A 12,954-nucleotide genomic window follows, 5' to 3' on the forward strand; every position below is an offset into this window, starting at 1 on the left:
AGCATTAGATTGCTAATAATACAATAAGAAATGAGAAATGTGGTAAAACCCAGTCACAAGTTTCCGATGCAGAAGAGAAATTCTTCACCCCAGGGATATAGAAATAGTTCAAGATTCGACGTGTTTCCATGGTGGTTACAACCTTCACCAAGAACCGTGATCAAGAAGCGGCTTCTGCAACCTCACTCCGACCAGTTACCGGAGGGCGTTTAATTTGTTAGTTTCGAGTGCAAATCTTCCTGGCTTGGTGTTTAGGGCTTCAATTATGGCCACTGATAAAAAGTTTTCTTGTTCCATGGACTGCAAGAAATTGATCTGTGCACTCAACACTCCTTGTCTGTAGTCAGTTGCATGAAGTTATAAATCACTAGTTTGGAGGGAAAGTGGTATTCTCAGGCCATCTCTTTTACTTTCAGTTGGTGAGCAGTCTCCATTAAAGCAGATCTCACTACAGAGTTGTCTTAGATACAACCTCATTTCCAAACCCTTCACGTTTGTGGCGTTAGTTATCTATTCAGCGTTTAGAAGACGTTCAACAAATGACAAGACTTCTTTTCAAGGAGGAGAAAAGAACCATCATGTTGTTGAGTGACGAATGAATAGGATGCATGTGATCTTACTCTTGTATTGATGAGTCAACAATTCTTGTTATAGATTTTTGTAAATAAAAAATCTTACAAACAAAATGGATCCAACAAACATGTTAAACTTTAAGGACTTGAGCTTAATAATATTGATCTAATTCAAGGTAGTGTAAGTTTGACAAACATGTCAAACTCCAAGAATTTAGGTTTGGTAGTCAATGAGACCCAATATAACATGAATCTGATAATCATGATAAACTCAGAACATTTGAATTCAACCATTACCTAGTTTTAAGACTATAAATACATATATATATATATATATATGATCCTATACGATTTTCTAAATTAAAAGTATTGTAGGCATGATATCTCTCCATCTAGAACAATATGTAATGACTTTTATATACCCATAGATGCACACAAAATCTTTTAATAGACCTACATACTTATCATCTTATTAATAATATACAAGAGATATTTGTCCAATTTAAAACACTAAACAACCTATTATTTATATATTTTAGATTTTAAGACATCATCCATTATTAACTCGATTTTCTGGTAAAGTTGAAAGGAGCATGCCTATAGATTAGTAAATGAATTTGTGGCTTCAAGGGCACTAACATGCTCCCTGCTTAAGAAGTCTCCATGTCCCTTTGAAGTGAAGAAGAGAACCATTCTGAAGACATGCGAACAATATAACAATCAGGACCTACTTTTTATTTCGATCACATGAATGCACGTTGGTAAAATATAGCTTTCAATCTCAATCGCCAGACCCTCTGTGTTCTATGTCATTTTTATTTCCATAAATGTTCATTATTCCATTACTATATGAAAGTATGACATAAGAAAATAAAATATTTCGAGTGTAAACAGCATTACGTGCCAATGTTTATGACAATTAATTGCTTAATTGAAATGGGAGAGAGGATAAACAAACTCATCACACTGCTACTATTGCTTGATTTGTGTGACGACATCAATTTAGTTTGAGCTTGATTTTAAGCCTTCGATACAAAGATTTTTGCAACATTTTGGAGATCAAAATGGGGCTCGGGCCATGATTGCCGCTCACAACTTAACCAGACAGCTGTAGTATCCGATTGTTCCCATGCAAGCATCAGCAGAAGCCACAACAAAATGGAAGTCTAAAGCACAAGAACGATTCCATGTAGTTTACCTTTATGCGTTTTCGACTGATATTTTTGGCGTTGCGTGACTTGTAATTTGCTCCATTAAGAAGAGTCTTAAAATTGCATCAGTTTAACAATGATTCCTTGCTTCCACTTGTTTTGGATCATAAAATGGAAGTAAAGATCTTGTTAATGAAACTCACCATTCAGAATTTCATGTGTGATAACAAATCTAGATGTGGGAACTAGGAAGGACAGGGGATGGTGAGAAAGAAGAGGGTATGCAAACAACACGATATGTTTGGATGAATAGGGAAAAGGATGGATGAACAGAAATGGAGGGGAAGAGAAGAATGAGGTACTAACTCCATTTGGTTGGGTGACTAGATACCGAAATCTTGCAACAACAAAAATACCAAGGACTGAAAGGGAACAGTCTGCTGGCATTATAATGGCTTCCTTCTCTTTTCAAGTCTAATTTGATAATCGTCAACACTTCATTCTTCTCATAGTTTGAAACAAAATACGATACGAGGATGCAAATTAAGCTCATTGTTGCAAGGATATCCTCACATTGAGTAATGTATGGGATAAGTAAAAAAACATGCTCTGTAAAACCATGAGGCTTTTAAAGCTTGCTTTCGTAAATGATGTGAAAGAGTCTACGAGCCTGAGAGAACCTTACTGAGGGTGCTCTGTATTGATGCAACTGAATCTACAGCTGACTTTGTAAGCCAGCTAATTCCCACTTTAAGCCGGTGCTCATCTGTTGGTAATCTAATCAAATAGGCTATTTTCCTCGCTGCAACAATGGGAAATTTGTGGCTATAAATTAGGATAAACAAAAGAGACCAGAGATGTTCACCGCATTGAAATAGATTATTACCAGCGTGGCCAACAGGACCCTCTAAGGTTAGTCCTTCAATGAAACTCGGTGAAAGAGCAGCATCATTTCTTCCCAGAGTCATCATTTCACCTAGATTCTGAAACCTGGCAATCAAATACAAATGATGCAACTTCATGTAAATGATATTTCTGTAAGTAAGCTAGTTGAAGACATTCCATAAGACAGACTATAATCACAGAACCTAAATGGCAACAAAGGCCGGTCATTAATCGCTGCCCACAAATTCCAACCAGTAAAATCTGCCTGCTGGAAAGCAACCTGATAGGTGCAGCAGGAGTCAGTGAATGGGGGTCAGTGGTGTGGAAATTTTCATATTGAAAAATGGAAAAGAGAGCATTTTCTTCCCACGTCTAAGAAATTTAAATAATACAATACCTGAGCAGTTGCTGGAAGAATCCTTCCATTCATGTCCCTAAGAGCAGAAGAGTCACCAAGTGCAAATATGCGTGGATGGCCCTTGACACGGAGTGTTTCATCTGTCTCTGCTTGTCCCCGGCCATTTAGAGGAAGCTCATGGGTCTTATCATAGGGTTCCAATTGAGGAAGTGGGGGTTTAGACCCAACAGTCCATAACACTAGATCTGCCTCGAGAATCTGACTCTGTAATCCCCTTTCAGCAGGTTGAAGTTCCAAAATATATTTCTCAGAACCATGTTCTGCTAGTGATTTCGGAAATACCCCAGCATCTGTTGGCATTGCAGAACCTTCCAAGTCACTCTCTTTCCTGATACAGCGTACAAAATAACCCAATAGAAGCTGGACTTTCCTGGATGAAAGAACCTAGTTCCAAGAGCAAAAGCTACGTAAATTTCAGAGTGCTGATTGCAGGTAAACTTATAATTTAATCAAGGAAAAAATTAGAGCACCAGTGAGAATGATAAAAACTCCAGATTCCAAAAGCAAATAGATTGGAACAATCAAGGACTGAAAAATGAAAATGAACTCAGCAGCCTTTAACAGCATTTCAAGAAAATGAAAATTTTCTCAGCACTTTTTTTTATTTATTTGGAATTAAAGGTATTGCTGTCAATTAAAAATAAAATGAATATATCTGAAATTATGAGAGAGTAGTCAAGGAGGTATCACTAATTCATGTCCCTTTGAGCATGTAAAAGTGTAACTAAATATGCATGTAAAAGTGTAACTAAATATTGCACCAGTAAGATCTTTTTTTAAAAAAAAAAAAACATGTTTTCCTGATCCAAAATCTAGATATCTTACTTTAAGTGCAGCTTCCCTATTGCCAGGAGGGGCAGTTGGCAAGATAGTAGTGTTCACATTAATGGCTTGTACTAAACCTCTATCTTGTAGTCTCTCTGATACTGTAGCAGCCAACTCAACTCCAGAGTAACCACAGCCGACAACAGCCACACGAATCAGAGAGTCCTTGCCAAACTTCCTCCTCTCTAATTCTTTCAACTTATTGTCAACCTTCTGCAAAGATACCAACAAGTAAAGGCAGTGAATACAAATGTCCTCCCAATTGTGCAATGCATGAAGTCAAACAGCCAAACTCTTACACAGGCATCCTCAAGAGTGGAGAATGGAAATGCAAATTCTGCAGCACCTGGTACAGTATCAAGTTTAGCTTCAGCCCCCAAAGAAAGAACCAACCTGGCTGCCCAGGACAAAAGAAAGTAAAATCAGCAAGGAATTTGAGATTTGCTTAAAACGTAAGCAAGAGTCAATTTACTTCGAAACTGATCAACAGCACCATATAATGTCAACAAAGCTCCTAAGGTGCCAATGGACATTACATTTCATATTTTTTAGTGTGTATAAGAACATTAGCACATTATTGCTGATCCTTTTTTCTTCTACAATTATTTATAGATCAAATAAGTTTCTCCACATTATCAGAGCAGAGAAAGAGCCCATTTTCTTGAGGTTTTTTTTTTAATAATAAAAAGGAAGCTTGAATATACACAAAATTATGGCAGAGAGGATGAATGAAGCAGTACCAGTCATATTCAATAAGAAGGCCGCTTTCAAGCACCACAGTTCCAGAACAAGATCCTGTTGACCCATTCATGCCCAAGTGATCAGCAGGATGTAACATCTTTACTCTATCTTGGAAAAACTGTATGCCAGTGTTTGCAAGCAATTCTGAGAATCGGGGAGCAATTTCCCATGCATCCACCTCTGCATTAGATTTAATCACCCATTCACTTAGATAATGACATTTATAAGGAATTGTCACTAGCAATACACAATGAACAACATACCTCCAGATAGAAGCTCATACAACATTGGTTTGAAAACAAAACGTTCAGACTGATCGACAAGAAGAACCTAGGACCAGAATTTACAAACATAAAGCTGTTAATAACAGCACCGAGTTATGAATATACTTTATGTTCTTAAGTTCTCCCTTCTCTACTGTAAATTATAGTCAGAGATCATTGCAGCAATGAAAAAATCAGAATTATTTAAATGATCAAAAAAAGCATGCTTGTGTGTGCACATCAAAGCTATATTAATAAAATCTTACCTGAGGCTTCTTGTCGTCAGCCCAAATAAGTGACTCTAGTCTTAAAGCAGTATATAAGCCTCCAAATCCACCACCCAGTATACACACCTTTGGCTTCTGTAACCAAAACCACAATCTGTTATTTAAAACACATCATCTCTCAGAACTAAAACTTGTAAGATAGTTTCAAATTTGCAAAAAGACAAAAGGCCACATACTGTTTACACATCATCCAAGCATATGTGCGTGTGGAAGTATTGTCATACTCGAATAAAAAAGATATTCTCATACCTACTAAATTTGCGAGTTCAATTACATCAAAGCTCGTGACTTTATATTAAGACATTGAATTGATTTTACGGTTGAGAAACAAAAAAACATACATAAGAGAAAAAATGCATTTTTTGTTAACAAAAAGAAAAATATGCTGAAATTACAGTAAGTATATCAGAATTCAAGCCTTGACTTTAGACGAACTCCAGTTTAGCGCAAGTAGAACTAAAGAACTAATACAAGAAACTTTGAAGACCCTCTCGCTTAAATTTAACAAAAATCAAATCAAGAAGATTACACAATTCTACTGCACAAACAATCAAATGCAAATAAACCCATGAGAAACAACACCATTGGCACGGCCAGTGTGTTAAAAAAGCAACAAACTTTACAAAATGGAGAAGATCTTTTCACCACTAAGGAAAAGTCAAGAGATTTAAACTTCACAGATTCGCATAAATAATGACCAAACATTAAGAACTAGGGAAAAAATACTAATTAAATATGCAAATAAAAAAAAATGATAAAAGGATTGAAACTTTGACCTTATTATCAGGCCATGTATAAATTCTCTGGGGAGTTTCTTTTTGAGATATATCTTCATTGACTGGACTAGGAGAAGCAGCGGCAGCAATTCCATTTCGAAATCCAATTCCTCGCTTTTCAAATAATAAAGAGAAATTGATGCTATGTGAATTTCGAAATGATACCTTGTTCCATCTATTTGCATTTGGAATCCCTTTGCAGGCATAAAATTTAACAACTTTAGTGAGTGTAAGGATTTGCAGAGAAAGCACTGAACTGGGAAATGAGGAAAAAAGAAACGGTTGAGTATGAGATAAAGAAAACTTACGATTGAGAGGCAATAGAGCTGAAGCAGCTAAGGCCATCACAGAGAGAAGGGGTGAGGAACTGCGGAAGAGAGAGATGGGAGTAGCAAAACAGGATTTATCTTTTTGTGGAAACGGCTTTGAAGCGTGTAACAAGCAAATCCATATTTCGAATCTTTTTAATTTTTTTATGAACTGATTTTTCTTCTTTTTTTTCACCGGTAATGCTGTACAAATAAATTTTTTTTATAGAAACAATAATCTTTTTTCACATTTTGTTTTATTAACATGAATATCCAAACTTAATTATACAAACCTCAATTAATTTTATAAAATCTAAAATTAATAATTATATAAATCTTCATTATCCATCATATACATCAATTCTTTTTCCTTGCACGGTTGGTGGGCAAGATATTCCTAGGCATTGTTTTTCTTTTTCTTTCTTTTTTTGGGGAATTTCACAACTTATATGAGCATCAAAGAGTAAATAGGAAAATCATGAGATTTTCTTGATAAACTAACATTATTGTTTTGGAGTTTTATTTTTGTGAGCACTGTCAACAAAGTGTTTTTCTTTATTATTATTCCAATTATATTGTATGATTCCCAAAACTATAAAAGAAAAATTAAGCATGCCTGGGTCTTTTGAATTAAAGTATAAGTTAGACTATGCTTGATTTGATTTGGAATGGTTATCTTTAGGCCTCCCAGAAAATAAAAGCATGTTTCTTCCTTGAAAAGAATTCCTCTCACGTATTATTTTTTTTTTTAGGTAACCCGGGGTGTCCGGGCCAGCTTGCGCGCACCACAACTAATCCCCCGGCTCACTGAACATCCTGCAAGCTCAGTGAGCATGTAAGGCACCGCGGGGATGACAGGCGTACACAAGTAGAGCTTGAATCCTGGTGTGAAAGAAAAGAACAAGTCCCTCCAACCACTAGGCCACAACCCCATGTGTCCTCTCACGTATTATTTGGAGAATGGTTTAGGTGCCTCCCTGCGAGTAATGTTTCTCAGGTTTCTCTTTGGTTTTGGTCAGTCAATGGAAACAACAAGTTGAACGATGAAGAATCTACATGAACTATGAGGTTGTAACCTAGTGGTTGAAGGGACTTGTTCCCTTCTTCTACACTAGGGTTCAAGCCTCACTTGTGTACGCCTGTCACCCCCGCGGTGCCTTACATGCTCACTAGGCTTGCAGGATATTCAGTGAGCCCGGGGATTAGTTGTGGTGCGCGTAAGCTGGCCCGGACACTCCGGGTTACCAAAAAAAAAAAGAATCTACATGGACCAAGATGTTATAAGTGGTTCCCAAAGGGCATGGTGTGATGGCAAAGGGTTTGAGATCTGCACAACAGATCTCAAGTTCGAATCAGAGCGTGCACTTCTTGTGAGAGCTTGGGATAGCCCAGGTTTTACTCTCCCATCTAGATCCATAAAATATATTTTCCAAGGAGTGAGTTTCCTCGAATAAAAAAAAAAGATGTTATAAGTGGCAGATACATATGCCAGCCCTCCGTTCTGTTCCAAGATGAATGGATATTATTGATAAAACAGATTTGTAGATGTTGTACTTCTGGAGTCAGGGGACCCTCCATCAAGTTCAAGTTTCATTCTCTTGGTGGGTTTGAGATGTTAAATATGCATCAGCTGCCGGCACCTTCATTACAGGTTTGAAGACATGCAGCCACACCATTCTCCGGCAGTAGATCATCATGTGACTTTCAAAGGAACACGAGGACAATTTTGTGTTTTCAAAGGCTACATCATAAAGTGGAAGATGTAGCCTTGTATGGTTATGAATATGAATCAAGATCTTAAAGTGGAAGGTGCGGTCTTGCTTGATAGCGGTTGCCGGGGTCTCACAACAGTTCTGCCCTCCATTTCTGATTCCAGTGGCGTCTGAGAACTCTATCGATGCAGCTCCGCCTTCAAGGTGGCAAGACATTCTTGGTCAAGCATATTTGGCACTGCTCTACTCCAGGGAATACTCTGTGAGGTCGTGCTTTCTCTCCGACAGAACATATGCATATCCTTCAATTCCTTGTGCCAGAGTAAGGAAATGAATACAGAAGCTGCTAAAGCCTCGGAAATTCAAAGATCTTTCTGGTCATTATTGAATGGAAGTGGTTATTCACATAAAGAAATGAGACTTTCAAAAAGGGAATGGCTACTTTTGAGCTGCATCTTTCTCCACTAGTCTGTGTTTCAAGGGCCTGAGTCTCTTATACATGGGAGTGCAAATCATATTTCGCATCTCTCGTGGATGGGAGTGGATGGGAGGTAGATTGTGTTTTTTTTGGGTAAAAAACATGTTTTTTTAGTTTTTAAAAATGTGATTTATGTATAAAAATTACAGTATCTTTGCAAAAATGACACCATATCTCTTAACTAAACACACTTAAGTCTAGTGAAATTCTAATGCAGAAAAAATTCATCATCAGAATATATATATATATATATATATATATATATATATATATATATATATATATATATATATTAGGTTGTGTATTTTGTTTTCTTTTTCTTTGAAGAAAACCAAAAATAATCTTGATTAACAATTTGAATATCTAATGCAATAAAATTTGATTTTTCTTTCTTATATAATTATAGTTTCTTATATATCATGTTTTTATGAAAAATTTCCTTGAATCACCAAAAGAAAATTTAATTTCTTAAAAAAAATAAAAGATAAAAAAAATTGAAAACCCTATAAAAGGCTAAAAAATAAATCAAATAGAAAAAAAAATTTAAAAGTTTATAAAAAAAAAACAACAACAACAACAAAAACAAAAGAAATGAACCATGAAGAAAGCAAGATGGGAACCTGGACGACCAAAGTTCAATAGTTTTTCAGCCCTTCTCCTTAACTACTCAGCCACGTAGACATTTATTATTTATTTACGCCCAATTTATTTTTAACCTTAACCATATTGTGTTATTGAAAAAAGAAGAAGCAGGCTACGGGCGGCCTACTGCGGTAGATGAGTCTAGTTTTCTAGAAACTGGCCCCCAGGTCTGGTTTTTGTTTGGATTAAAATTTATGTTTAACTAAAAACATCTAATAAATAAAATATCTATTAAATACTTTTATAATCTTAAAAAACTTATTTTTTAACCAAAAAACCTCCAAAATGATTCATAAACAAAATATCAAATCAGTAAAGATTTTTCTTTCTTTACCCTCATCTATTTTTTTAGGTAAATTTAAGATTGAAAACAACCAACATTAAACTCTTTTTATTAAATGAAACTCATTAACACTAAAATTGATAATTTTTATAGTTAAAATTGATATCAACCAATTATTTTTCCTCTTTTCTATTGGAATATGGTGACTTTATCTCTCCTATCTCACTTATAGTGATTAAAATGTAAAAAAAAATAAATTTTGAGATCAAATTTGAAATTAAAAAACTTATAGGGACTATAAAAGTAGGAAAAAAATATTAGGATTAAAAAGAACTTATTCCTTTTAATTATATATTTGTCATGAGTTTTCTCTTTATTTTAAAAAATGGTTCCCTTTCATTAATTTTTTCTTCTCTTAACAATATTTGACAAATTAAAAATAAAAAGATGTAATTGAAAATAAATTGAAAGACCGAAATGAATTTATTTTTGGCAAGATTGTACATTGCTATAGTGTTTTAGTGAACCGAGTTAGTATATTTGGTAATATGTCATCCAATTCTCAATACAAAAATGTTCATCAATTGATATATATCCGAATTGTTTTAGATATTTTTCCCTTGATTCTCTTATCAATTTTTTTTCTAAGAATATGTTTTTTCCTAAAACTTAAAATATGTAGATTATATGTAAAGTATATATAAGAAAAAAGAACTCAATATACAAGTGATAAGGCTCAAAATCCAAGATATTTATGAACAAAGCTAATAAGTTAGATAATTGATTAATCTCTTAATTCAAGCAATTTAACCAATTCTTTATAATCAAGGTATTTAGCGAGTTGATATGAAAAGCTCAAAGGATTGGTAAGTGGTAGTGGGTGATGCCTGGCAAGTCAAGTGATCGGTAGCTTTGTTAGTAGCATGTAGTGTCTGGTAAGTCAAGTAACCGGTAACTGATATTTATAAAAGATTCTTTTTAATGTACGTGGAGACTCTCTAATAGTAAAGTTAGTAACTTTATTGAAAAAGAAAATGCAATGATATATTTGACTTTAAGGATTCATGATATATTTGGAACACATAAATCTTATCATTTTGTGGTGAGAAAAAGCTAAAGTGTAATTTTACGTTGTGATATTTTAAATTGTATTATATTCAAAATAATACGTATTGGATCAATATAAGATATGTATTGTTGATCCAAGCGTGTTGGACTCGGGGAGCGCTCCCGAGCCTGAGCACATTGGGCTCGGGTATAGAAGCCCAAGCCCGCGAGGGTGCTAGTTATGTCATGCCCACACCCGAGCTCACTTTCATTGGGCTCCCTGTTGTACTTCGGGCTTGGGATACTAAGCCCGAGCCTAATGGGTGTTCTTGTTAAGTATATTTTAGGGGATTTTTTTGGTCTATTTTTAAGAGATTTTTTGGGTCCATATTTTATTTGTATCCATCAACAAGTTAAAGAACTAAATTTAGATTTTCCATTGTTTAATCAAACACATAATGTTGTGAGGATGATAATCATCAGCATGTTGTGTTTATAAATTCGATCAACTTCTTAGCACAAGTCCATGAAGAAATAATTTTGAGAGCTTATTTTTTAACTAATCCATATCTACTTACCTTAAAGGTTTGAATTTAATCTATTTTTACATATTTATGCAAGTTGAGTTGAGATATCCCACTATAATAAACTGGCTTCGTTTGAGCCAAGGGTAATGGTGGTGACTTTTGGGCTTTCATCCTTGTTTGGTTAACTGTTGTGTGGAGATCATGTGATCCCATGCTTTCAATATTGGTAATGACTTCTATATCATATAGGAGTTAGGTGATTTGGTTTCGCTACCAACTTTTTACACATATATATATATATATTAAAAAATAAGATTTAAGAATGTTGGGTATATCTATAAATAAAAATTTAAAAGCCTTAGACCTAGCATTGCAGCCAGACCCAAAAACATTGGGTGTGGCAGTAACTTCTGGACTAAGAGCCTTGGATCTGGCTACAATTCCGAACCCAAGAGATCTATCAATAATATTTATAATATTAATAATAATATTTAACTTATCTAATCCAAGTTCTTATATTTTTTTTAATATCTTCAAAAACAATGTATGGTTTTTTTTCGATAGTAATACTTTTTTTTTTTCAAATTTATTAATAATAATAATAATAATAATTTTAAATTTTATCCTTCAAATCAAATTTATGATTGTTTTTCAATATTAATAATATTTTTAAAATTTTTTTGAATATCATATTAATTATAATAAAAATAATAATTATAATTAATATAATTATAGGGACGCATGACCCATTAGCTTTGAGTCCTGACGCCAAACCCATTAAACCTTGAGTCTGGAAACTCGACCCAAGAACCTTGAGTCTGGACAAAGGACCTATTAGCCTTGGATTCGGACGCCAGACTCAAGAGCCTTGGGTCTTAACATCGGACCTAAAGAGATGTAGGTCCGGATGCGGGACCCCATAGATTTGGGTCTTGATGCTGGACCCGAGAACCTTAGGTCAGACATGGCTGCACAACCCAAGTGACTTAAGTCGGACACCCCTTTCCAGGCCTAAGTTACTCGGGGACATATCAATTATTTTTTTTAAATGTAAAAAAAATATTAAGAGTATAGATATGTTTTAAACCCCTTAGGTTTGATGGTCATGGCAGACCCAAGAGACCTGGATTTGTCGACCATGCAAGACCAAGCAATTTCTTGAATAAAAAATAGAAAAGACAACACCCCCTCATGCTCCTTTTAACAACTACAATGTGGTTCACAGTGCAAGTACTTTATGTACATAATACCAGCACAATGATTTTTCAACGCGTTTTAAAGTATAATTTAATATATTTTTATATATTTTTTCATCATTAAAAGAGCTTTAACCTAAGTCTTCAGAAGTGTTATAACTATTATTTTTAAAAATATTTTTTTGTTAAAAAATATATTAAAATAATTTATTTTATTTTTAAAAATTTATTTTTATCATCAATATATTAAAATAATATAAAAATATATAAAAATATTTTTTTTTTCCAAGCATCATGTAAACCGCCATCCCAACATGTGCGCGCTTAGAAACTCGAAACTCTGGCGCATTAAAAAGCTTATATCACTATGGCTATGGTGAGGTATTGTACTGTCCCCCGGCCGTCATGGCTGTAGTTGGGCAACTTGTCTGAAGATAACATTGAAAAGAGCCAATCACCTGCGCGCATGGCACGCTTGTGGTGCCGTAAAAAGTAGGCGTCAGCATAAACAGTAGGCGTCGGCATATTTTAGAAATGTCCTAAAATATGGAACAATTAGTGCCTTTGTGGTGGAGTTTTCGGATTATTCTTATCTCAAATATTAAAAATAACATCATTTATCATATCTTATAATTGATTTTAAAATTATTGATTTGATTTTCTTATAAAAAATAATTATTTATTTTAAAATGATTCTAATCTTACACTAATTTGGCGACGTAATGATTCATATTTGAAGTAATAAAAATAATTTTAATTCATTTTATGTAAGGAAAAAAAAAGGTTAAATTAAGATATAATTCGTTCTTGTTTAAATTATTAGCCATGGAAAAGTGAAAAAAA

The 12,954-nt window shown here is 34.3% G+C and overlaps 1 protein-coding gene across 1 annotated transcript; it reads right to left on the reverse strand.

The window, feature by feature from the left end:
- Nucleotides 1-2,164: 2,164 nt before the first annotated feature.
- Nucleotides 2,165-6,391, reverse strand: LOC118043455 (alternative NAD(P)H-ubiquinone oxidoreductase C1, chloroplastic/mitochondrial). Its single transcript, XM_035051433.2, has 11 exons — nucleotides 6,227-6,391; nucleotides 5,919-6,112; nucleotides 5,122-5,217; nucleotides 4,856-4,922; nucleotides 4,592-4,772; nucleotides 4,151-4,244; nucleotides 3,852-4,064; nucleotides 3,006-3,410; nucleotides 2,812-2,888; nucleotides 2,610-2,713; nucleotides 2,165-2,525 (listed from the first exon to the last, which is right to left on the reverse strand). The coding sequence occupies exons 1-11, from the start codon at nucleotides 6,261-6,263 to the stop codon at nucleotides 2,386-2,388; spliced, it is 1,608 nt and encodes a 535-aa protein (XP_034907324.1). The 5' UTR covers nucleotides 6,264-6,391; the 3' UTR covers nucleotides 2,165-2,385.
- Nucleotides 6,392-12,954: the final 6,563 nt, after the last annotated feature.

The sequence above is a fragment of the Populus alba genome, chromosome 7, assembly GCF_005239225.2.
Source record: "Populus alba chromosome 7, ASM523922v2, whole genome shotgun sequence".
NCBI lineage: Eukaryota > Viridiplantae > Streptophyta > Magnoliopsida > Malpighiales > Salicaceae > Populus > Populus alba.

What these genes read in the sequence shown, in the direction of transcription:
- LOC118043455 (XM_035051433.2), bottom strand. Translation starts at nt 6,263, where the DNA reads ATGGCCTTAGCTGCTTCAGCTCTATTGCCTCTCAATC. An exon ending in ATAGGGAAGCTGCACTTAAA is followed by an intron (nt 3,411 to 3,851) that starts GTAAGATATCTA and finishes TCTTGGAACTAG; the next exon opens with GTTCTTTCATCCAGGAAAGT. An exon ending in TTCTTCCAGCAACTGCTCAG is followed by an intron (nt 2,889 to 3,005) that starts GTATTGTATTAT and finishes TGCACCTATCAG; the next exon opens with GTTGCTTTCCAGCAGGCAGA.